Source organism: Chelonia mydas, chromosome 19, assembly GCF_015237465.2.
Source record: "Chelonia mydas isolate rCheMyd1 chromosome 19, rCheMyd1.pri.v2, whole genome shotgun sequence".
In the NCBI taxonomy this organism is placed as follows: domain Eukaryota; kingdom Metazoa; phylum Chordata; order Testudines; family Cheloniidae; genus Chelonia; species Chelonia mydas.
In genome coordinates this window covers 5,392,924-5,416,887 of record NC_051259.2, presented here as the reverse complement: position 1 = coordinate 5,416,887, position 23,964 = coordinate 5,392,924, and the positions used below count along the sequence as shown (strand labels likewise).

Genomic DNA, 23,964 nt, shown 5'->3' with positions numbered 1-23,964 from the left:
CACCTAAATTTATCCATTCTTGAAAAGTTGTGGGAAACCAGATTCTTTAAGGTTCATTAAGATATTAAAAACTTATCAGAGGATCTGGTTACAGCATTATAACCCTGACAGTTAAGACGGCTGTATTTCAGAGAGAACAGAATTGTGTGTACAGTGTTCAAGTTTTATTTGCCTTGCTGTATGCACAATTTAGTTAAGGTAGATGGATTTTTGTTAACCAGGTGCAAACACTGTATGAACTCAGTTGATTTGCAAGTCACTTTTAGTTAAACTAGTCCAAATTTGCATGTAGACAAGCCCTTAGAATCCTGGGCCAGATAAGCAGTACATTTGTGTTCTAGTCTAATAAAGTAGACATGTTCCCACTGTGGACTAAAGGGAGAGCAAACATTTGATTAGGGATCTGAACCCCTGAACCCAGAGGTGATTACCTCATTGTATCACTGGTGATTTGACAGATTCCAAATGAAATATTTAAGAGCCAAAAAGAATATGAAGTCAACTGATGTTTCACTGCAATGTTTTATTAAGGAATTTACATATACACAGGATAAAGTAAACCAAGTATGTCGCACTTTTTTGCTCACGCTGATGCAATCTTTCAAATGTATGCTTTCTAGTGAGGTGGCTGTGAAGGACAAGAAAAACCTGCCCCCTTGCCCCCCCCTTCTATGCTTCGGTATCAGAATGTCAAGAGAAAGCTGGGGATGGGGACTACACAAGAACAAAAACAGATATGAAAAAAGTATAAATTAGGATGTCATGGTAATTTTAAAAGTGTAAGAAATACTTGTGATGGGCTCTTGGCCCTCTATAAATTAATTATCTTGGTTAGTTCATTAAAAGTTTTTTTTTTTGTTTTTTGTTTTGGTTTGTTTTAAATTACATCAACACCACAGATTAGACAGAAAAAGCCACTCTGAAGAAGTGCAAAGTTTCACAATCCAAACACAGTGTGCGTCCCATCTTGTGTGACACTCCTGTTTGGTCACAGGAGGGGTCTTCAACATGACTTTGGTTCCAATGAAGATTGACTAGCCAAGCACAGAGAGGCCTCAGCTCGAAAGAACGCCACAGCAAGAGAGAAGAACTGAGGTGGCAAGATTTAGGTTGGATTAAAATCCAGTTCCTCAGGGGCTTTCCCTTAGCAAACAAAAACCCACCAATACCATTTTATTTAAATCCAACTCCCCAAAGGCCCGATGTGAAGCCAGTAACGTAATGCAATTCAGCTACCTCAATCATCCCTCCCCTGAGATGCCGAGAAGGGGGAGACCGTGCCCCCAAGAGCATTTGTATTTCACTGTGCTGAATGCAGGAGTTGAAAGTGGTGTTCTGGTCACTGAGGTTTCCCTGTGGTTTTGACAGTGAAAGGAAGAGATGGGTCTCAGTTATGGGAGCCAGAAACAAACCCTGAATGTCTCATGGAGCAGTTTTAAAACAGAACAAAAGGCCAAAAAAAAAAAAAAGTGGTCATAATACAGGGGAGGAAGAGGGTTATTTCCACATCTGAGAGCTGAGGGTTTGATTGGTTCCCTGGGCACTTCCTCCGCCCATTGACTGTCCATATCCCATCATGCCATTAGCTCCATAAAAGTTCATCCCAGCCATCTGCTGGGTCATCTGAGAAGGAAAGGAGACAAGCCAGGTCAGAGAAACCATTCTAACACAGCAGGAAAAAAATAAATAATCTAGGCCCCAGGCCAGGAAAGCACTTGGTACAGGCTTAAAGTTCAGCACATGGGATAGTCCTATTGACTTTTATGGGACTAAAGCACAGACTTCACGTTAAGTACGTGCCGAGGATCCAAGTCTTAGAGGGGGAAAAAGCCGTGTAACCAAAAGTAAGGTACGGAGTCTGGCTCTTGCTGCTTGACAGCCGTCTCTGGCAAGAGGCTTGAAGAAGCGACAGCTTAATCTAATGTATTTTGCTAAAACGAAAGGCCAAAGACAAGGCAACAGTCATTTCCTACAGTATCCTAGAGGCCTATTACATACAATCTAATTACAGCCAGATTGAAAACACACCCTATTTATCCCAGTACAGAAGTATCATACCCTGCCAACTTCTTATGAAGTCAGACATAACACAGGCAATGGGGCTTAGAGCAGAAGCTTGCAGGAAGATTCATCTGGAGCCAGCTCCCCTCTTTGCAGTTCTGGGTGACGTGGTAGTCATGGAATAACTCTCGCCTGTGCCTTGCTGGCATCTAGGCCGCACTGAGAGTTGTGAGAACTTTCCAATGGCAGCAACTCCGTCTGCTCATGCAACACCTCCTATTCCAGCCCTGGGCTAAACGACCGAGCTCTGCGCTGGAGCACGTTTATTTCAGTTCTGAGGTTTGGTGGGCGGGGTTTTACCAAACTGCACAATGGTTTTGCAATTTGGACCACCACGGAGAAAGCTCTGATGCTAAGGAGGACACGACAAGTGACTAGAATGGGGCTTAGGTGCCAAGACTCCTGGCTCTGCCAGCGTCCTAAGATACCCTGGACAAGTTTTAGCTTTTTCCGTCCCTCCGTCTGCCTATCTCCAAGAAGGGATCCACCTTCCAGGCTGCTGCTATCATTCGTTTCATATGTGTGAAGCATTTTAAGATCCTCGGAAGAAAGGCAAATACTAAACCTTGATTCGAGCAGGAACACGTCCCTCTCACCTGCGCAATGTTCCACTGAAGCTGCTGAGCTGGCTGCACACCATACACTGGTTGTGGTACCGCGGCCATGCCAGCAACGTACCCGCCCTGCTGTGCTGCCATCATTCCATTGGGGACGCCAATGACAGCTGTCTGCATGCCACCCACGTATCCAGCCGGGATAGCCATGGGGCTCACCATCCCTGGAGCTCCTGGTTGTGCCATCATTCCTACTGGCGGGGCCATCATGCCTCCAATCATGCTGCTGGGTGGGGCAACACCTGGAAAGGCAGTGTACGCTGCAGGGTATGCCATCGGAGCTGGGGCCATGAACATTGCTCCTGGAATAGGGCAAGAAGGTAAGTGGCCATAGGGGGAAAAAAATACACTCAATGCTGATTTTTGGGAAACTGGGATTTGGCTGACACATGCCTTGAGCAGAATTGCCACACACGTATTTGTTATTGCAAGAACTGAAATAGGTCCTTTTAAAAGAAATATAGGGCTGGCCGACTGCTAGTATTCTGCAGACTGGAGTTCCAGTTCTGGTCCATTACTCCCCGGGCCAACACACGCAACGTAGATGCAGCATATTCAATCCCTGGGACAAGTTCCTCTGATCACCATGACTCCTGAGCAGGGGGCAGGGCACCAACTGGATCCAAATGTAATCTGTCCTCTGCCAGGAGACTGGCAGTTCTGGGGAGGAGGGGGGTATTAAAGCATGCAAAACAGGATGAATAAAACTCAAGGACTAGAGGACACAAGAAATCAGGGGAGGAAGAGGCATCCGTGGACAAAGGCTCCTCTTGCTAACTCTAAAGGAGCTGAATTGCAATTGCACTTCAGTATTGTCACTGCATAGCGATACCCTTGCTAGAGCGAGGAGATATCACGAGCATTTTAAATGCAAATATCAAGAACAGGGATATCAGACCTACTTGGAGGACAGGGCAGAATTCCCCTGTAATTACTGCCCATGGACGGGGGTATAAGGAGGTCTATGTACAACTCTCGAGACACAGCAGAAATCCACAATGTCAAAGGGAAGTCTGCACACAGATCAAGGGGCCCGTATGCAGGAACTAAACTGGGGATTATTATTCAGGACCTTATTATCTCACTCAGTAAGGATCAGTGAGAAATATGCTCCCCTTCAAAGCCTCTGCTCTATCTGCTTGGTTTCTTTCCCTCCTCTTGTGAATCTCCAGCTCTTCCCTCCATTTCCTTCCCTAAAACACACAATTCCCACCTACTGGTGGGCATCCCTCATGCCCTTCCCCATTCCACCCACTAAAAGGATCAGCAAGTGAATAGCTAATGCTGGCAATGAAGTAGAGTTGACACTCTGATGAGATTAACAGGGGACAAGGAGTCCACCCCCTAAAGCTGCCTGAAGATATGACTGCATTGGCTCACACCTGAAAGGTTTTCTTCACAACCATGAGGGCTAGAGTTTTGTTTAAAAAAAAAAAAGAGCTTACAATCTGGACAGTCCAAATACATTCTGCAGGCTACATAAATACACCTTGTGGGCCAGAGCCAGCTCATAGATTGTACATTTTACACCCCAAAACAAAAAGGAATTCCTCAAGGAATACCTGCCCACTTGTAACAGGTCTCACATTAATCCAAAAAGGTTGCACTAGAAGCAATTCAGATCTGTCAATTTAAAGCTCTCAGGACATCCCACTCAGTGGCAGAAAACTTTTAGCTCGCTCCCTCCTTCCCCCACGACGTGCAGTACCTTGGGCAGGCATCTGGGGTGTCTGAGAACCATACAGGGAAAGAATGGAGTCTTTAGAGAGTTGTTTCTTTCCCGTTTCCTCCACTTTACTTCCTGGCTCAGGAAAAAGGTTCAGGTTTTCAGGAACAGACCCAGCGCTTCCAGCTGTTGGCATAGAGCCAGTGACCTGGGGAGAAACAAAGACGACCGTGACAGGCTCACCTTTGTGAACACTGAGGATGAAAACATGCAGGCCTTCTCCGTGCTCAATGTAGCCACCTGGCAGTGTTTGGGGAAGTCTATTACTACACACTACTCACCTTGGAGTCAGAGAGCGAGTTAGATTCCACGGAACCAAAGAGATCTAGATCCTTCTCTAAACTGCTGCTGGGTCTTCCATTTGGGACAGTGCTGGTCACAGGAACATCTGAGAGACATATAAAGGTTAGACGCCTAATATGGCTAGCCAGCCTTCCTGCCAGCTGAGGTAAGGTGGCGAGCGGTCTGCCAAATAAGCTGCCATGTGTAGGGATTGCAGATTAAGGTGGAGCCCTACGTGACCCAAGCGGCCCACTGCTTGGCTCTTTGCTTTGCTTCCCCACCCAGCGCAGCAAAAGCCCTTTGGGTACAAAAAGCATCCTGCCGTATGCTGAGCCACCGCCACCCCTCCTGAAACTCAAAGCAGCAGGCGCGGGTGGAAGCAAATGACTGCTGCACACGTCGTCCTGCTATCGTAGCACAGCTGCTGTGCAGAGGACAGTGCACGGATATTTCTGCTGCAACGTCAAGTGCTGGAGCTGCATTAGGTGCACTGGAGGGCTTTGATTCAGCTACTCTTGGGAGTTATGTTTCCCTCATTCACCTGCAGCAGGAAATAAGCACTACAAGTCTTATTAGAACTCACGTTTCTATTCCGAGCCCTTCACAAATCACCATCTGCGGCATTCAGAGGCACATTCTGCCCCGAACTTGATTAGGAATCACTGAAGCATGGATCTTTAGCACTACCGTTTGCCACCCCGAGAGAATCTTATGCTGGCAGGAGTGCCTCACGCACAAAGCTATTCAGAAGTAACCTGCAAAACGTTTTGTAAAACCTGAACCACAATAGACTCGTGCACCAAAGAGCAAGGTTAGGAGTGCTCTGCTGGGGCATAGGGCCATACGATCTCAGTTTTAGGTGGCATATTGTTACTGGGATAAAGTTTTGCAGGGAGGATTACACCCCTCTGGGATAGAAAGTTGACTTGTTTAGTTTCACTTATATTTAGATTCCTAAAGAATCAAACTGCTTGGAAAGCTAAAATTACGCCCATAGGCTACGTCTACGCCCAAAGGACATCACAAAAGATGGCATCTATAATAGGAAAAATGTATGTGTGCTGAATGCCCTAGATACCACAGGTAATTTCCATAGCCGTAATCCTCACCCATTGTAATATAGCATGCTAAAGTGGATTAAAGGATTTTTATTTAATTTAAAGTTAAATACAGTTTCCTTTTAAAATAAAATATTTAAAATTAAATTTAAAATGATAACCCATATTAAGGCCTAAACTTATATCAGGTCTATTCAAGTCAATTACATAAAAATATTCCATGTTTACAGCTGAAGTTTTAAAGAAACTGAAACCACTGAACTGGTAGAAGTCACTGGCTAAGTAACTGGAACCAGAGTTGGCTAAGTCAGCTTTTGACAGAAGTAGCCTCTTCTGCAGGTACAGAGAATATTTTTTTCATTGCAGTTAATTTAGTTCAATGACTAGTTCCTGTAAAGTTGAGAAACCGACTGGGATTTTAAAAAAAGCACAAAAAAACAATTCCCCAGCCCCACCCCTTCTAATCTGTGAATAGAAGAGGATGGGAGCTACTAGTTTTTAAATCTTTAAGGCCATGATGACCAGAAACACTGCTCAATACACTGACGACAGATACGACCTTTGTTAAATAAATCAGTTAAATAAAACAACCCTAAATGTGCTGGATAATTTTTTTCTAATAAAATGTAAAAATTAAGAATCTGAATAAATGTCTGTTAAGCTGCAAATGTTTAAATAAGTGTGTATGCTTAAATGTTTATAGATATAATGTAGCCCTCCCGATTAGCAAACAATACCAAATTTAGTGTAACAGCTATATTTAATTGCAAGTCAACATGTTTAAATGGTATCAACCAATAGGAATCAACCTCTTTAGGAAAATAAGTGAAGTGCAGATGCAAAACAAGATTACAACTGATGATTTAAATCAAAGTTTCCAGCGAGCAGATTTAAATCACTGATTGCAATCAGGATTTGAATCAATCCACCCTGGGATAGCTACCGCCTCCTCAGAGCACTATTGGCAAGTACCTTTAAGAAGAGCCTAAAGGCTAAGAGACCCTTCCTGCATCATGATGTCATGTCCGATTTTCCGGTTAGAAAGTTCCCTTCACCTTAGGGAGTGGTGGGAGAAGTGAGCTTTTAAGGCTGCTCTAACCCAGGGAGACAGCAAGTATTCACTGAAACAGGCAGGCGCACTCATTCCCAGAGGCCATTCAACTATTTACTTCCAAAAAGGTTTGTTTGTCCACCCCCCCCTTTTTTTGGGAGGGGGAGGGGGGCCGGTAGAGGAGAGAGAGAAAGAGAAGAAAAAAGAGTGTAATTTAGATAGCCTTCTAGATTGCCTTGCTAGAATATATCCCCAAACGATTATGGGCTTTAGCAGCTGCCACCTACCTATGGGCACCACATTTAAGACCATTCTGTACTACTCAATACTTTTCAGAGAGAGTCACATGCTTTGGAACATTCTCTTACCAAGTCCTAGCAGATCCATTACAGGTTCAGTAGATTTAGGGGGACTTTTTCTTGGTGGCTGCATTTCATCTTTCTTTTGTGGCTAAAAAAAACGACAATATTAAAATCCAGAAATCTTGCAGTTGTTCAAACCTTCTACTTAACCTTTGTGAAAAGGAAAGGATAAGGATTCTGGGCTTGAATTATGACTGCATTTGATCCAGTTCAAATTGACAGGGTTACACACTTTGAAAACTGAAGTTAAAGCAGTTAAAGAGTCAGGCTCAGTTTCCTACCAAATCAAGTAAACAAATTGGACGGCGTGCTGTGCTTGTATCTTGAACTGGGATAACTCTTCTGCCATACTCAAGCAAAGTCTAATAATTAATAAATAAATACACAGTAATACTAGACAAAAGTCATTAGATCTAGTTACTTATCTAAAGAGGAAAGATAGGGCTGAATCTCTGATCACTGCTGACAGATCCCTGGAAAACTCAGAGTCCCATATACTTTATACATTTTATAAAATCAGCCAGAAGGGGACTTAAAGCTTCCCAGCATTTGCCCCTTCTACTCTGAACTATTGCCAGATGAGATATGATATTACAAGATTTGCATGTTCACATATGAAGTATCTTCAGAAAACCCTGAGCAGGATCATAGAACCATTCTGGTATTATAAGGTTTAGTGTAAACACTAGGATTTTCTGAAACATATCCCATCCCAAACCTCCAGAGTATTGTCCTGCATTTCCCGTCTTGAAGTTAATGGGAAGGACAGTCAAGACACACAACTTATCTTGACAAGAAAGCTACGTATTTGTGAACACTTGCCCAGTATGCACTCTGAACTTCAGCTGATAACCCATGCTCCAACTATACTTCCGCAACTATGTATGCAACTTATCATTTAACTGACAGGCATTATCGCTTAAGAACGAGCATCAGGACTGACAGCCAAAGGGGGAGTTTGACTACTTGCTTCTGCTATTCTGTTTGCCTTTGTCCTGGAAGTAACTGCAATAGCGTTAAGATTTAAGTGGAGCAGAATTTACCCTAATTGGAAAAGGATTAGTCTTATGTTTTCAGTTTCCATTACTGAATACAAGTGTAGGTTTTAACATCAAACTAAGCGGCTTGTGGTATACCAAGAACCACTATACACTTCAGTTTATTAGCTAGTAAAACGCAGTTAGCCAGATGGGAGAAGAATAAGACTCGGTCCCTTGAAAAAGTCATTGTGGGGTTACACAAAATTAGATGTCACATGCCTTTACTATAAAGAAGGGAGCTAGAATCTACTACACGCTTATTGGGGGTGGGGAGAGGAATGGTACAAAAACAAGAATTTCATTGTTTTGAGCAAAGTAAACTGATCCAGGAGAAACGAGCAGCCCTTATTTGGAGATGAAGTGCCACAAAAAGACTAATTTCTTATTGTTAAATTAGGGTTTGAAGGTATCAACACAGGGCTATAGTCACTAGATAAACCATGACAAGACAGGAATGGGAGAGAAGAGACAAACAGCATCCCAGGGTTGGAGAATACATAGAAATGGCAACTGTGATTGAGAGCTGTCTGTAAATTGTGGGGGGAAGGATGAACCCCTCTAAGCACCTGGTATTGGCCTGTTATAGACAAGACACTGAAATACACAGAGCACCAGCGTGATTCAATGCATTAAACTTCCTAATAGGAAGAGACCAGAAAAATCTCATGTTTCCATAGTAAGCTGTACCATCTCTACTACACTTGAAAAACCCCTGTATCTTTCTAGACAGACCTTTACAATTGACCCATGATTGTACTTTTTGCCTTACCATTTTCACTTTCTCAAAGATAACAGGTTCCAGTTTCTTCTCTGATGCTGACTCACTATTCCTTTTCCATTTGTCATCTCTTTCTTTCTGTACAAAGAATCAAACAAAAGTGAGGGTCAAAGCTCAGGCCATAGTAATGGGGAAGTTAAAATAAAAATAGAAATAGAGTTTTTCCAAGCAAGTTCGTAATGAACTGCACCTTTTACCAACATGAAAAGTAGAGGCTAGTTAGATAACTACTTTGGCTTATAAACACCTCCCCTTAGCCAGCAACCAATTTTCCCCAGTGCCTTGGTTAATAGTTTAAAACCAGTTTTGCCATGTGTACACATGGTAATTTAGAGCTGTAACAGGATACAACTGCAGAATGGCCATGAGACAGTCCCTGCTTTTGGAGAATGAGTAGAGTTCCAAATAGTTAAAATTCCCAACACAAGAGAAATACTTCCAAAAAGTCTGTGGCACTATTGAAAATGCAATTTACTCAGTTGCAGGTTGAGGAATAAGTCAAGATGGCCAGCCCTGTACATTTGTCAGTTGATGGTTTTGGAGACAATTTTATGATAACAAGTAAATTCAGGATAAGACAGAGATATCAGGTCAGCGTTTACAAGCCTATGATTGGTCTTCTACACAAAAGTTCTTAGAACTAGAGATTAACCCTAAGTGCACTGATGTCAAGACTTCGATCCATGTATTTCTTCTTTTCATATTTGTCTCTGATAAAGCCCTCCACTGCTCTGCAAGAGGCTGGTTAAGGATGAATGACTCAAAAGTTGAAGCTGTCTATATAGACACATGTTAAATAGTTCAACAAAACACTTTTTGTGACCACAAAATAATGGCAGTTTAAGGAAGTTCTCTTGCAACAGTAATTTTATTTTTGTTCCTTTAAATTAGTGTCAAAGTTGTCAATGCTAAATATTCTCCTGAAGTGAGTGGGTGAAGTTATTAGATCTAAAGTTATATAAACAAGCTGCTGGGGATAGCCAGAGCCATGAGGCCACTGTGTTAAACCCCTGCCTCAGCAAGAGTGAGCTTTGCTGGAGATTAGCCTGTGTGTCAGCTTCCTGCCACACCAGTCTGCCTTCCTTACCAGCAAACTCCCTGAACCTCTACCAGTCCTAACCTTGCCTAGCAGTTAACAATCAGTGAACTCTAGCCTCCAAGCTCCTCGGATGTGTCTCTCCACAAGTCCCTTTCACTGTACATTCACAAAAGATATAACGGAGCAATGAACTTAGAGTCAATACACTGCAGCTCAACTGGTGTTTGACAAATACTTATCGCAATCACAGCACAGCACCGGTTTACAGTAAAACACGTTTAACAAAAAGTCATAGGTTTACATGATACCAAGACAGGAAGGGTTACAAGCAAACAAAGTAAAAATATGCTTTCTAATGGCTAAGACCTAACTTAAGCTACTGTCTTTGTTCAAGGCAGTTTCCTCACCAACATTCCTTCCTAGCAATGGCTGACTTGCTGTTCGCTGGGATCCACACACCATACAACGTGCTGGCTTTCCTTGCCTCCTCAGGTGACATTTTTATTAGAGCAAGTTAAATAGTCATTTCTTGGTCCACTGTAGCAAGATGCCACAGCCCAGTAAGCTTTGCTAAAGACCATGAGCAATACAGAAAGGAGTTACGTACAGAGTTACTAGCGAAGGCCACATTGCACTTTAAGTATCAGACGAAGTCAGTATTCACCCACAGAAGCTTATGCTCCAATATGTCTGTTAGTCTATAAGATGCCACAGGACTCTTTGCTCTATTGCACTTTAAGAAAACTGCACAGTAACTATTAGAGAAGTTTTTAATAAAGATCAGTATTTATCTAGTCATTTGTTAGCACCAACACTAAGTAGCATCTACCTTGTGCACACATTCCTTACAATCCTGCATTGGCACAAATCATTCTGAGATACGGGATCCCATGTGTCTGAAGGTCTGTCTACACAGCAAAGAAACACTCAGAGCTGGCTCATGCCAGCTGACTCGGGCTTGCATGGCTTAGGCTGCGGGGCTGTTTCACTGCCGTGTAGACTTCCAGGCTCGGGTTGGAGCCTGGGCTCTAGGACCCTGCAAGGTGGGAGGGTCCCAGAGCCCAGGTTCCAGCCTGGAAGTCAACACAGCAATGAAACAGCCTGAGCCCTGTGAGCCCAAATCGGCTGGCACAGGCAGGTATCTAGTTGCTGTATAGACATAACACTGAAGACAGGCTCCCAGGGTATCTTTTTATATTACAAACAAACGGACCATTGAGCAACAATCCTGCTTCTCACTCCATTTACAGCACTATGCCCCTGCAGTCTAGGAGACCTTCTCTAACTTAAAATGTTCAAACATTTTCAAAAGGCACCGAACACGTGCAGCTCCCACCAGCTTCAGTGGGAACTTAAAGTCCTTGGTGCTTTTGAAATTCAACCCTTCAGTTTGTTAGCGAACAGACAAGGCATATGCCATGCAAGGGCTTCAAGTTGTAACAGACTGGTTTTACTTAACTCTCTACAGAGCTTAGCAAGGATCACTCAGAGCTCTTCCATTGAAGATAGTAACGTATTAAATCTGAAGCATTGCACAGAGGGTGCCTAGCTAGGAACTTGTTTTCATGGCTGACACTCAGGCACAAAGATGAGCAGTTGCCCTTTTTGTAGAGAGGCTTTTCATGGTTTTAAGTCTCCTATATTCCCAAGTAGCAGGGAAAGAAAGGATACTGGTCTGTCTGAGGCCGCCTGAAGGTCTCTGGCAGGTAGGCTTCATAGAGACGATTCGCCTTTCTGTTTCCCATCTCCTGCATACACTGCAATTCAAAAGAGAGATTGTAAGCCATTTGTTTCAGCATACGAAAGTTCTGTCATACAGACCTATGGTGCAAGGCTGCCCTCCAAGAGTCTTAAGCTCCTCTATTAAACTAGCAGAAATATTTTTAGACAGATCTCTGAAGCCTGTTCTGTGCCTTTGCAGCAGACTGAAAACCCAAATATTGAGAGTGCTCAACATCACTTAACTGGAATAAACTGAGCCTTAAACTTTTGAGCAGCCAGGAGACCCTGTAGATTTGAAGCTTCGTTGCACACGAGGTGCACGAGGGAGGTTTTCATCCTTGGGGGAATTTCATACTCAGAACATACAGAAAAGAAAACCCTATCAAGTCAGACAGTGTATCCCCTGAGCAGTGCAGGACTGGTCCTTCCATCTCCAAGACTCACCATTTTCCTTGGGAGACTATTCTGCAACTCAAAGCCTGACTGGTAATGTTTCCCGATAGTCAACCTACACTTTTTAATCCCATGCCATTGTTCTAGTTCCACCCCAGGTAGCTCTCCCTCACCAGCATTTACATGCTTCCATGTATTAGGGTTGTGCCCATCTTGCCTCCTGCTCTTTAGCTGTCTGTATGCCATGTGATACATAGTGCTTAGTCTTTCCTTAAGACAGCCTTTCTAGCTTGGAGGCCTTACTAGGTTTCTAGGTTGGAGGCATTATAAAGTCTTAGAAATAAGCTTTGAGATCCCAATTAAAGGAAAAATAGCTATAAGACTTGAGAATTATCTAATGCTAGAGTTTAGGAGTGAGAACAAGAGCTGGCTGAGCAGAGGATTCCTATTGCAACAGCTGTTATCAGCCTCCAGGGCTAACCAAACTCAAACACGACACACCGGCGCATAGGGGTGCGTTTGTGCTAGGGCAATGAGACACCTTTTCAGGCTTGGCTAATTTGTGATCTCCCTTCTGTACAGCCCAAAGTAGGTGCGGCAGACCCACCAACTAAAGCCAGAGACAAGTGCATGCTTATCTAAGCAGTTACTTGTTTCGGACAAATGTTTTATCAATATAACCAGAGCCTGTTTTTAACTCAGGGAAGTCTGTCACACTCCTACAGGCCATTATTTTAGTCAGTCAGCACAGTGTTGTGTGTGGTTTTTTTTAACCATATAGGGAGGACAGCTTTGGTGATCGTTTAAAGAAGTCTTTCACTCTCCTTCCACTGGACTCTCTCAGACAGTTTAACATGTATTTTAAGATTTACTGAATCCCATTCTGCCAGAGCAACAGTTCTGTTCACATTATATGGTCCAGCTCCATTTTTACTTGTATCTGCGCTTGAGTCCACTGGTCGAGATTGACAGATTTCACCCTGGATATGTGAACTCCTAGATTCCGGTGGATCCCAGCACAGCGAATACAAATGAACACGCCAATATTCCAGGATGCCCATCGTGGCCCTGCAAAAGGACATCAAAAGAGGCAGTCATGCACACATTCATAAATCCCCACTGCCACGAACAATCTCTTATGAGAAACTGCACCAAGTGAACTGTGGATTGATGATTTTGCATTTTCATCTAGAATGGAAACTGGGATTAGACACTAGCAGTGTGTTCTCTTAAAAAAAAGACAGGTCCAAGTGTAAGACTTAGGGAACAAATGTTTTATGTTTCCTCCTTCCCCCTCCAATCTGGATTATTGGTGTAACAAAACAGAACGCTCTCAAAGTGAAACCAGAATAATCCCGGGGTGCAGAGAGAGGATGCACCACAAGAACATCCTTTCGCTTAACCCCCATTCTTTTTAAGTGACCTTTTCGATATCGTGCAGCTAGTGTCCAGCCACTAGACCTGTACTGGAGAGTGGGTTCAAAATCTCAAGTTTAGCATGGAGCGAGACGGTTAATGTTACTGGCAATGTTACCTAAGAGCCAGATTTCGCTATCAGACTATGCCAGACAAACACCACTGCTCAAAGATGAGCTGACCTTAGTGTTTGAGTTATTTGACCTTAAGACAAGGAACATGACTATAAGTCTTCCTCTACTCCTGGAAAGAAACAAAATGTATTGTACGAGATATAGCCATGTTGCTTAGGTTACAGCAGAAGACGAGTACAGAACAGCAGTTTATTCGTTCTCCTGACTGATTCTCCACCTTCGGCAGAGTGAATGTTAGGATTGTGATCAGAGAGAAGTCGATACACAGTTTACTCTTCAGTCTTTAGACAGTTTTGCTTTTAGATGCAAGGTTAACATGCAACTTTCAACAGACAGGAGAGCTCCAAGGTTTGGAAGAAGGGAGGTCATGCTGGGAAAAAACAAGGGAAAGCTTTACAAGTTTAATTTCACTCATTGTAAACTAGAACGTTAATCTTTCTGTGAAATAAGCATGGAGATACATTGCCAAGTGAAATACAGAGCCTCGTAAACTGCTACTCATTGCCACCAGGTGGCATTCACACTACTGTTCCCATCCCAACTCCTCTCCAGAAAGATCAGCATTTGAAGTTTCTGACTATCACTGCCAGCATGAAGTGATCAGGCCAGTTTCAAGGCATGAACAACTCTGGAAATAACCTTCCTTTGTTGAGCACAGCCAGTTCTCCAAAATCCACAGATGGACTTGACCCAAGTTCCAAAGGCCTGCTGAATATTTACAAAAGCCCAGCTAGCCTACAGCTAGTTTGGTTTGCAAACCGTACCTCATGCAATGTAAATTCACACACAGTATCAAGGCGGGCAGGCCAAAAAAGTGATCAACTGATACAGGCATGCACTGGAGCACTTAGAGTAGATACCCACACACTTAGTAATAACACCTGCTCAAGAAATACAGGAGTAGATAGAAGGCAATACGGGAAAGTTGTGTAATTTTAGAAAGCAGAAGTGTTCAAGACTTGCATACACGGTTGTGTGCCAATGTAGATACTTTACTATTTAAAACCTTGTATTTTTCCTCCCCTTCTGTTACTTCTAGTAATGCTAATGCTCTTCAAACCTGAATGAAAGTTAACAAGTCTGGGCGCACAATCAGTGCTAAAGCTTGGATCAAACTCAATGCCTTCTCTTCCCTCCTGAGAGTTTTCAGATCTATCAGATTTATTTAAGACAATGCATAAATAAGAATTGGAAGTTTAAAAAGAAATCAGCTGAAAGATCAGGATTCTGAATGGAGAGATATTCCATGTTTAAAACAGACTAAATTTAGGATTTGTCTTTTAATTGGACCAACTGCTGTTGCTAAATAGGAGACAAGCATCAGGTCTGAAGAGCTCTGTATGGCTCGAAAGCTTGTCTCTTGCCAACAAAAGTTGGGCCAATAAAAGATATTACCCTCACCCACCGTGTCTAATATCCTGGGACCAACAAATCTACAACAATGCTGAAAACAAATTTAGGACCACCAATCATACAAAGTTTATTGGCCCGCCCTACATCAAAATGATGGATGCAATACAAAATCAGGTATTTTACTTGCTCATTAAAGAAAAGTTTGCAAAAAAAGTCTCCTCACCCCAGCCAAGCAGAGCTATGCTTGATATAACGGAAGGTATCTTCCACTAACAAGTGGCCAGATTAGCACCTAACAGATGACAGCTGTTGAACATTAACACCCTCTCCTCCTGAATCTGAATTCCAAACCAGAAGAGCTCGCTGAAGTAGTTTCCACTTGGAATTAAATGAAGCATACAGAAGTAGATCAGTGAGCCATTCACTGGACAACTATAAAGTGTTTGATTTCCCATTCCTCACCCCTGCAGGAAAACATAAAAAAGTAGGCCTCGTATACACTAACTGTTTTATTGGCCTGTCTGAAAGGGGAGTGTTTTTTGTTTTGTTTTTTAAACCAACACTTATGCTAGTATAAGCCGCTTATTTCGCTTTGCCAAACTGGAATAAATAATACCAGTACAAGCCCTTTTATATAGGACATAACAGCACCTACACCAGGGGAGTTTGCTGCTTTTAACTTTGACAACATAGTAGCAAAACTTAAGTTTAGACAATGTCATATACACCCTGTCCCCCCAGCAGTTGCTAGCCCCCTTTCAATACTTTAGAGAAAATGCAAGATTATGTTATAGGTATGCGCAAACCATGGTAGCCATTTTCCAGACAGAGGTAGGCAGAGTTCCTGCCCTGAAGAGCAGACCGTTTTAGTCACTGAACTCCTTCATTTAGAAAACTGCAGCATACACTTTTAGATAAGGGGCTCTACTCCATCAAAATATCTGTTCAGGAACAGGGTAATTAACTCCCTTGCACCTGGTTAGAAAGCAGGACCTGAAAGCCCAGCGGAGATTCAGGAGGAAGCTTGTGAGAGGAAGGGGAACTCATGGAGAAAAATCCTTCAGAAGATGGAACTTCTCACCATTGTTAGGTAGAGTCAGCCTTCAGGGTTAGCAGCATTTCCTTATTCTCTGGCCTCCCTGTGGTCACACACTGATTGCTGTCAACCAAGCAGAATAGCAAACAAGCAACATGGAGGAATTTATCCCACGGAGAACAGTTTGAGAACCACATATACAGAAAGGAAAGCTAATGTTTTCAGCTGACATTGTATGGTTTAATCAAAGTTCCAAGGACAATGAGTAGGAAATCTCTAGTCTACAATACCATTGCTCTCTTAACTGCCTCTTTAAAAAGGCCATTTCTGGACTTCACATCCCAACTCAAAAAGTAGTTCCTGAGGAACACCTCAATGTGAAGCAAAGTGTGCTTTGGACACCTAATAGCCATCACACAATAATGGCATAGAAGCACCGACAGTGCACTATGGATATATTATTCAGGAAGGAAAGCCCACTACCCCTTTGCAGTAGGTAAGTATTCTGGTATCAGAGAAAGAGGCACTCAGGTAAGTGATTTGCTGAAGGTGTTCCAGTAGTCAGCAGTAAAACTAGGAAGACTGCAATCCCAGTGCCCAGTTGCCAGATTTACAAGTGCCTCTTATTTAATAAAAACTGTCCCATTTATAGATTTCATTTTTATGTCTCATTTCAGACCGTTCTAATTTAGGGACTAACTTTGTTCAATCGAGGTAACTAACAGGAATTTTTCAGGGTTATACTTAAGTTAAACTTAAACCCTAGGCTATATTTAGTGTTTATAGGACTAAACGGATTAATAGTAAACTAGATAGTACATCAGGGGCCATAGTAACCTCTAGTTACTGTGTCCCATGGTGCTAGTTAAGGCCATTTCACCTTCTACACAATTATACCAGATGAGAACAGAGTGCTCTTGTTGGCAGTACCATCTGCAGTGATCTATGTCCCTCGCTCATCACTTTTGTGTTTCATTTAGGAGGTAGGATCAGAAACAGCTAGGACTGGGTATTAAAATGACAGCCGTCTGCCACCATATTCTGAGTTCCAAGCTCAGGAAAAATCCAGAACACATATAGAGTTGAAAGTTTAGAAGCATTTTCTGCTAATTGACATTTTCTAAATTAATACTTAAGCTACAAAAATCCTGTTAGTTGCCAATATTTTTGCTTGGTAGCAGCAGATGCTGTCCTCTGAGGTAACAGACTTGTTTCCCCTATTTGTTGCTAAGAGCACAGAAACGAACAATGAAATGAGATGAGAAAGAGAAGCAAATGAAATGTCAGAGGGAAAAAAAATGCAGATCAAAAAAGCAAAGCAGAAACGTTACAAAGACATTCTTCTGCTTTTTAGAACGAAGGCTAACATTTTGATTCAAATGCATTGTTAGGAACCTTGATGCTCCAATACTATTGTGATGGACTTACAAGCATGCACAGACATTCCAAACACACAAAGGTGCCTAAATATTTTATCAAACATCCATTGCATTTTTCCTCCAGCCCTATGAAGCGGGCAAAGCATGTGAATGCCGGGTATGCACCTTCACCTTTGCTCTTTATTGCATAAAGCAGTAATCGATTAGTCTCATTGTAAGTTCAGATATTACATCGAGATAATGTTAACTCTTCAAAGAGAAGGAAGATGATTTTGCTCCCCTTGGGCAGAAAGGGCAACGCTGTAAACTGAGCGGCTGCAGTGTGCAGCAGGAACTGTCTGCTGAAAGAGCTGTGATGGGTTGACACAGGCAAGGCTCAGTACAATGGAAAGAGAGTAACTATAAAAATAAAGCATTAGTGATTGGGAGAACACAAGCATCAGCCTGTCAATAGCAATGCAAGGGCAGCTTAGACTTGCACAATTGAAGCAGCGGCCACACAGCAAAGTATAAAGTGCCAAAGGATATTAAAGTTAATGTCAATCAGTACCCTTCCTTCTCAGGTACTAAGGAAGATGGAAGGAATTACATGACTTCTTGCTTGGGAGAGCCCTTGTCTTAGCAAGAAGGCCAAATTTAGGTTGTTCTGAACAGCTTACCCTTTACGAAATGCTGGGCAGAGTCCAGCTGTTCAAACAAAATGGAGTATGAATATGCAAGACTAAGTATATTGCCCTCCACATCCTCACTGATCCTTCAATTGCAACAGTCACTACTTACTCCTTAAAGGCTAACACAGGTTTTTGTTTTGATGTTTCTAATTTCCATGACATACTTAGCTTTGCAAACATCTGGGGCTAAGGTTAGCCCGATAATGTAAATGCAAACAAGTCTTATACTTCCCCATGCAGATTTTTGTAATCATGGGATTCTTAAAAAAAGAGGAAGTTGTTCACATGAAACATCCAGCTCTGACAAAATGGTGCAAGAGAATATTGTTTATATTCTGTACTTCTAGTCAACATCAAGAGTGCTGCTGCTGTTTATGCAACGTGATTAGATCCGCAAAAGCCCCTTTATGGACTGGTTCAGAGAATATTACAGAACGGAATTAGGTCCTACAAGAATTTAGTTTTGAGGAAACTAGAGGATGCAAAAAGTTAAAACTATCCTAGTGACCTGCAATTTCAGTTGGGAACTTAATGCAAGAGGCATAGGATTAGATAGGTTATGAACAACAAAATTAAGATATACAATATTTTGGGATAACGCTTTGCTTCTTCTACCTTAGACAAACAACTTTTTGGGGGGAAAATGCAAAATCCCAGCCCTGGAAGCATCTGTCAACGTAGCCACAAGAATCGCTGAAGTAGTGGTATGCCTCTCCTGCAGCCTTTATCCACCCAAACGCTTCCTGCTAATTGCTCTGTGTGCAGTTTGCCGACCACTGTCTTAACTTTTTGGCCCAAGGGCCACATCGGGGTATGAAAGTTGTATGGCAGGCCATGAATGCTCACCAAATTGGAGTTGGGGTGCACGAGGGGGTGAGGGCTCTGGCTGGGGGTGCAGGCTCTTGGGTGAGGATGAGGGGTTTGGGGTGCAAGAGGGAGCTCCAGGCTGGGACCAAGGGGTTCAGAGGGCGAGAAGGAGATCAGGACTGGGGCAGGCTCCAGGCGGCGCTTACCTCAAGCGGCTCCCGGAAGCAGTGGCATGTCCCCCCTCCAGCTCCTATGTTTAGGAGCAGTCAGGAGGCTCTGTGCACTGCCCCGGCAGCTCCCACTGGCCGCAGTTCCTGGCCAATGGGAGCTGAGGGGGCAGTGCCTGTGGACATGGACAGTGCAAGGAGCCCTCTGGCTGCCCCTGAACATAGGAGCTGGGGGGGGGGGGGGGGGGGGACATGTTGCTTATTCCTGGAGCCGCTGGAGCACAGGAAGCCCCAGACCCTGCTCCCCAGCGGGAGCTCAAGGGCCGGATTAAATCGGCTGGAGGACCGGATGTGGCCTGCGGGCCGTAGTTTGCCCACCCGAGTTAGGAGTTGGAGCATTAGGTAAGAGGCCACATTTTATCCTGTCTCCACCTGTACAATCCTATTGTTTTCACCAGAACTACAGAAGACACTAAAGGTAAAATTTGGCCTAGCGTATTTATCGCAAAAGCACTTTAAAAACCAAATTAGTAAGAAAAATGTTTGACTTGCCAAATAATTGAAGAACATTGAAAGAAATGTTTCAGAGTAACAGCCGTGTTAGTCTGTATTCGCAAAAAGAAAAGGAGTACTTGTGGCACCTTAGAGACTAACCAATTTATTTGAGCATAAGCTTTCGTGAGCTACAGCTCACTTCATCGGATGCATATTGTGGAAAATACAGAAGATGTTTGTTTTTATACACACAAAGCATGAAAAAATGAGTGTTTACCACTACAAAAGGTTTTCTCTCCCCCCACCCCACTCTCCTGCTGGTAATAGCTTATGTAAAGTGATCACTCTCCTTACAATGTGTATGATAATCAAGGTGAGCCTTCTCCCCCCGCCCCCAAACAAACCCACTCTCCTGTTGGTAATAGCTTATCTAAAGTGATCACTCTCCTTACAATGTGTATTACCAACAGGAGAGTGGGTTTGTTTTGGGGGGGAGAAAACCTGGATTTGTGCTGGAAATGGCCCACCTTGATTATCATACACATTGTAAGGAGAGTGATCACTTTACATAAGCTATTACCAGCAGGAGAGTGGGGTGGGGGGAGAGAAAACGTTTTGTAGTGATAAACACCCATTTTTTCATGATTTGTGTGTATAAAAACAAACATCTTCTATATTTTCCACAGTATGCATCCAATGAAGTGAGCTGTAGTGAGCTCACGAACGCTTATGCTCAAATAAACTGGTTAGTCTCTAAGGTGCCACAAGTACTCCTTTTCTTTTTATTGAAAGAAATGGTTCACATGAATAATTCAGATGGACAGAAAATAGAGCGATCAACACTATATTGTAAACATAGGTCCGAACAGGTTGGCAGAATTACAGCCACCAGATGGCTGTAAAACTGTTAAGATCTTAATGAGCACCTGCTCTCCTGTGCACAAAGTTACAAGTTGGCGGCTCTATCATCTAGTATTATAGAAGGAAGCCTGGTGCCACGATCAACTTTTATTTCGTGTTTTGAGTAAATTTAGTGTTCACAGATGTGATGGACTTGGCACCTGTTAGAGCCAGGCACACTCCACTCAGATGCTGACTAGGTTTCCCAATATACTATCCTGCACAACCTCACACATGTCCCTGGAGTCTCCTAAATGGAGGCTGCTAATTGTTGGGAGGTGGACAAAGAATTAAGGGGAAATTGGCAACTTGGCATTATACTGATTAGGGAAAGGGAACTGGATCAAAATGGAGTGAGAGATGGCTAAAGGAAGCCAGTCCATACCCTCTTAACCCTGCCTACGCCCCCTCCCGTGACAGCTGGGAATACCAGAGGGCCTCATTCTTGACCCAGGGATGGGTTGCATGGAAAGCCACCTCTAGGAGTGAATTGTAGGTATCTCTATAGTTCATTCAGTCCTTGGCAATCCCAGAAGAGGGCACCACAGATCCCAATTAGTCCTAGGTGTGAAGGGGCATGTGGACCATAGGATAAAGAGCTACTACTAGTGGCATGGATTTGAAGCCTTAACCTAGAGGGTTAAAGGCTCCATGTTCCTTTACTAGTCTTGTCAGCCAGTGCCCAACCCTCATCAAAATACATATTGACTGTAAATTAAGAGTTGTGCCAGTTTTATATATATAAAAAAAAAAATCTAACTCCAACACCCTCCTTCACACACAAGAAAACACAAGGCACTATCCAGGTGAACTGCTTGTATGTAGCACTTTTCCAGAAGGCTACTTTAAAAAAAAAAAAAACACAAAAAACAAAAACCCAAACACTCTTTAAAAGCCCCCTAGCTAGTTAAGTTTCATATACATTTTACTGGTTTTTATCATCCCCCCCCCCCCCCCCCCCCCCCCCCCCACACAGAGAATGCCATTTGAGGGAATTTTCATTTTTAAAACCCTAGAGGGATTCACTTTTTGCCCTCCTCTATTCAGCACATGGCATTTTGGCTCAAGCTGCTTATGCCAACTTCCTCTGTAATAACCCTGAAGGCATTTATGAATAAGCAGAAATTGACTGCAGAGAAGGGGAGGGGGAGAGAGAGGATGAGGTAAAATAGATGCTTTCATGGGACAGGAAGGAGAGAGCTTAGCTATTCAACTCCTAATGAAATAATCTCTGTGCGCACAATTGTTCAACTTGCCGGCTCCCTGCCTGCAATTACTCCAGCAAAAGCCCAGCTGTGAGAGGGAAATGTGCTGCAAGGACTGAATGATCCATGCCAATGCTATTGCATGTGTTGGACTCAGACATCCTGCAAGCATCTCCCTCAACAGTATGTGTGGGAGAGACTATGTGGGAAATTGTGCAGGCAGCGGGATAGATCCCAGTAAGATAACACCCACATCAGCTAGTACAAGCCATCACTGGTAGCCAACTGGAAACTTTCCATTGAGCTAGAACTGAATAAATTCCCCTTTCCTGCTTTCCAGTCAGCCAACTGATGAACAGAATTTTTTCTTTTTTTTTTTTTTTTTTTTTTTTTTTTTTTAAAAAGAGCCCCCAGTACTTTCCACTGACTTATAATTTCTCTTCTGGAAATGATATTGCGTAAGAGGACTGACTGGAATTCACGATTTTACGGATTGCAGCTTCCTCTGGGTTTCCCCACCTCGCACATGCAGACACTCACTTTGCACCAGTCTGGTATGCTGTACACTTCTGCCCAAGGATTGAGAAATCTGTCACTGTTCTACAAGGACAGTCAATGCAGTCTCCCCAGCTTCCCACAAAGGCGCTAGATGATTAAACTATGTCCTTAATGCAAGCCCATTAGAATTTAGGAGTCACCCTACCTTAACTGAAAGAAACACACTTATATAAGTCCCTCCCCCATCTATGGATAGTTGGTTTGAAGTATGATGTGACCCATGGTAAGTTGAGGTAGTGACTCTTAAAATCCAGATATCGTAGAATCACAGAACTGGAAGGGACCTCAAGAGGTCATCTAGTCCAGTTCCCTGCCACTATGCATCACACAAAGCAGAATCTCAGCTCCCGTCTTCTCTTGCATAAAGAGCGAACTTGCTGTTATATGAGGAAGCAAAAGCAGAAGAGTCCCTGTTGACAATGTGGTGAGCCAGGGATACTTTGGAGACTGAACAATAGGCCATTCAGGAAGTTGGCTAAAACATCTAGAAGCTTGACTTTAAGAAGCCACTCTGAGGAGCTCTCTTCCTTCGCAGGTCAACTTTAAAGGATTTTTTTTTTTTTAAACTGCACAATTGTCACAAAATTTACTTACTGGCACATACAGCATCTGCCCACCCTTAGCAGGATGATACAAGACTGAATGAGATTTTACTCAACCATCAAAAATTGTTCCAGGTGCTAACATTTCGGAGCACTGCCTTAAACCAACTAACTGAGGAATGACTAGGTTACTAGCAAAAAGAAAAGGAAGACTTGTGGCACCTTAGAGACTAACCAATTTATTTGAGCATAAGCTTTCGTGAGCTACAGCTCACTTCACCGGACGCATACATGCATCCGATGAAGTGAGCTGTAGCTCACAAAAGCTTATGCTCAGATGAATTGGTTAGTCTCCAAGGTGCCACAAGTACTCCTTTTCTTTTTGCGAATACAGACTAACACGGCTGTTACTCTGAAACCTATCATTATGCTAGGTTACTAGCAGCATAAACTCTTTGTTCCACTCCAAATATTGTGTAGGGAGCCTAGGCACCTAACTCAGACTTTGTGAATCCCAGTCACTTCCTAGGCACTTAAATGTTATGCTGAGTGTTGCGGTGCTTAGCCATGCCTAAGTTCCTTTGCTTACAACAGGTTAGATTTACAAGTGTGTCATTCACTATACTTTAACACATTTATTCAGTTTCTTAACTTCTGTGTTTGTCAAACTACAAAATTCCTTAAGTGCACAGATGTATGTATTTTCCTGGTTAGTAAAGAAAGTACCAAATTTAGTTGCAAATCAACATACTTCAATAGTTATACCCAGGAGAATGAACCTCTTTAGGAAAACTAAGTACAAATGCAAAATGAGATTTAAGAAACCCAATGATTTAAATCAGATTTTAATCCCCCCTGGTTGGATCTAGTGTCAAGAAGGGCTAATGGGGAGAGTTGGGCAACATAAGAGCGAGATTCAGGGCTTGTCTGCGGAATCGATGGCGTGCGCCAGCAGGATCTACACAGGCCAGTTAGAACGTGCACCAACATGTTGCGCACTAATCCCCACCACACAGCTGTGCGTTACTGCACTGTGTAGATGAGTGGTAACATTCCAGAGACGTGGTTTTCTACGCACTGTTTATGCAGAATGAGGAACACTAAGCAAGTCCCACTTCTAGACCAGATTCTTGTTTGCACATACATCTATCACGTTTCACACCTTGTCGGCATAA

General features: G+C 43.0%; 1 protein-coding gene across 3 annotated transcripts in view; it reads right to left on the bottom strand.

Moving 5' to 3' along the window:
- Positions 1 to 503: 503 nt before the first annotated feature.
- The window catches only part of SMAP2 (small ArfGAP2), a 36,805-nt gene continuing 13,344 nt past the window's right edge, over positions 504 to 23,964 (bottom strand). For all 3 annotated transcript variants that reach the window (XM_037881564.2, XM_043532203.1, XM_043532202.1), the window contains 9 exons: positions 13,061 to 13,194; positions 11,683 to 11,768; positions 9,625 to 9,703; positions 8,964 to 9,050; positions 7,161 to 7,242; positions 4,683 to 4,789; positions 4,384 to 4,549; positions 2,658 to 2,977; positions 504 to 1,623 (listed from right to left, as the gene is read on the bottom strand). In XM_037881564.2, the coding sequence (XP_037737492.1) occupies positions 1,498 to 1,623; positions 2,658 to 2,977; positions 4,384 to 4,549; positions 4,683 to 4,789; positions 7,161 to 7,242; positions 8,964 to 9,050; positions 9,625 to 9,703; positions 11,683 to 11,768; positions 13,061 to 13,194 (1,187 nt within the window). In that variant the 3' untranslated portion in view covers positions 504 to 1,497. The remainder of the gene's footprint in view (positions 1,624 to 2,657; positions 2,978 to 4,383; positions 4,550 to 4,682; positions 4,790 to 7,160; positions 7,243 to 8,963; positions 9,051 to 9,624; positions 9,704 to 11,682; positions 11,769 to 13,060; positions 13,195 to 23,964) is intronic.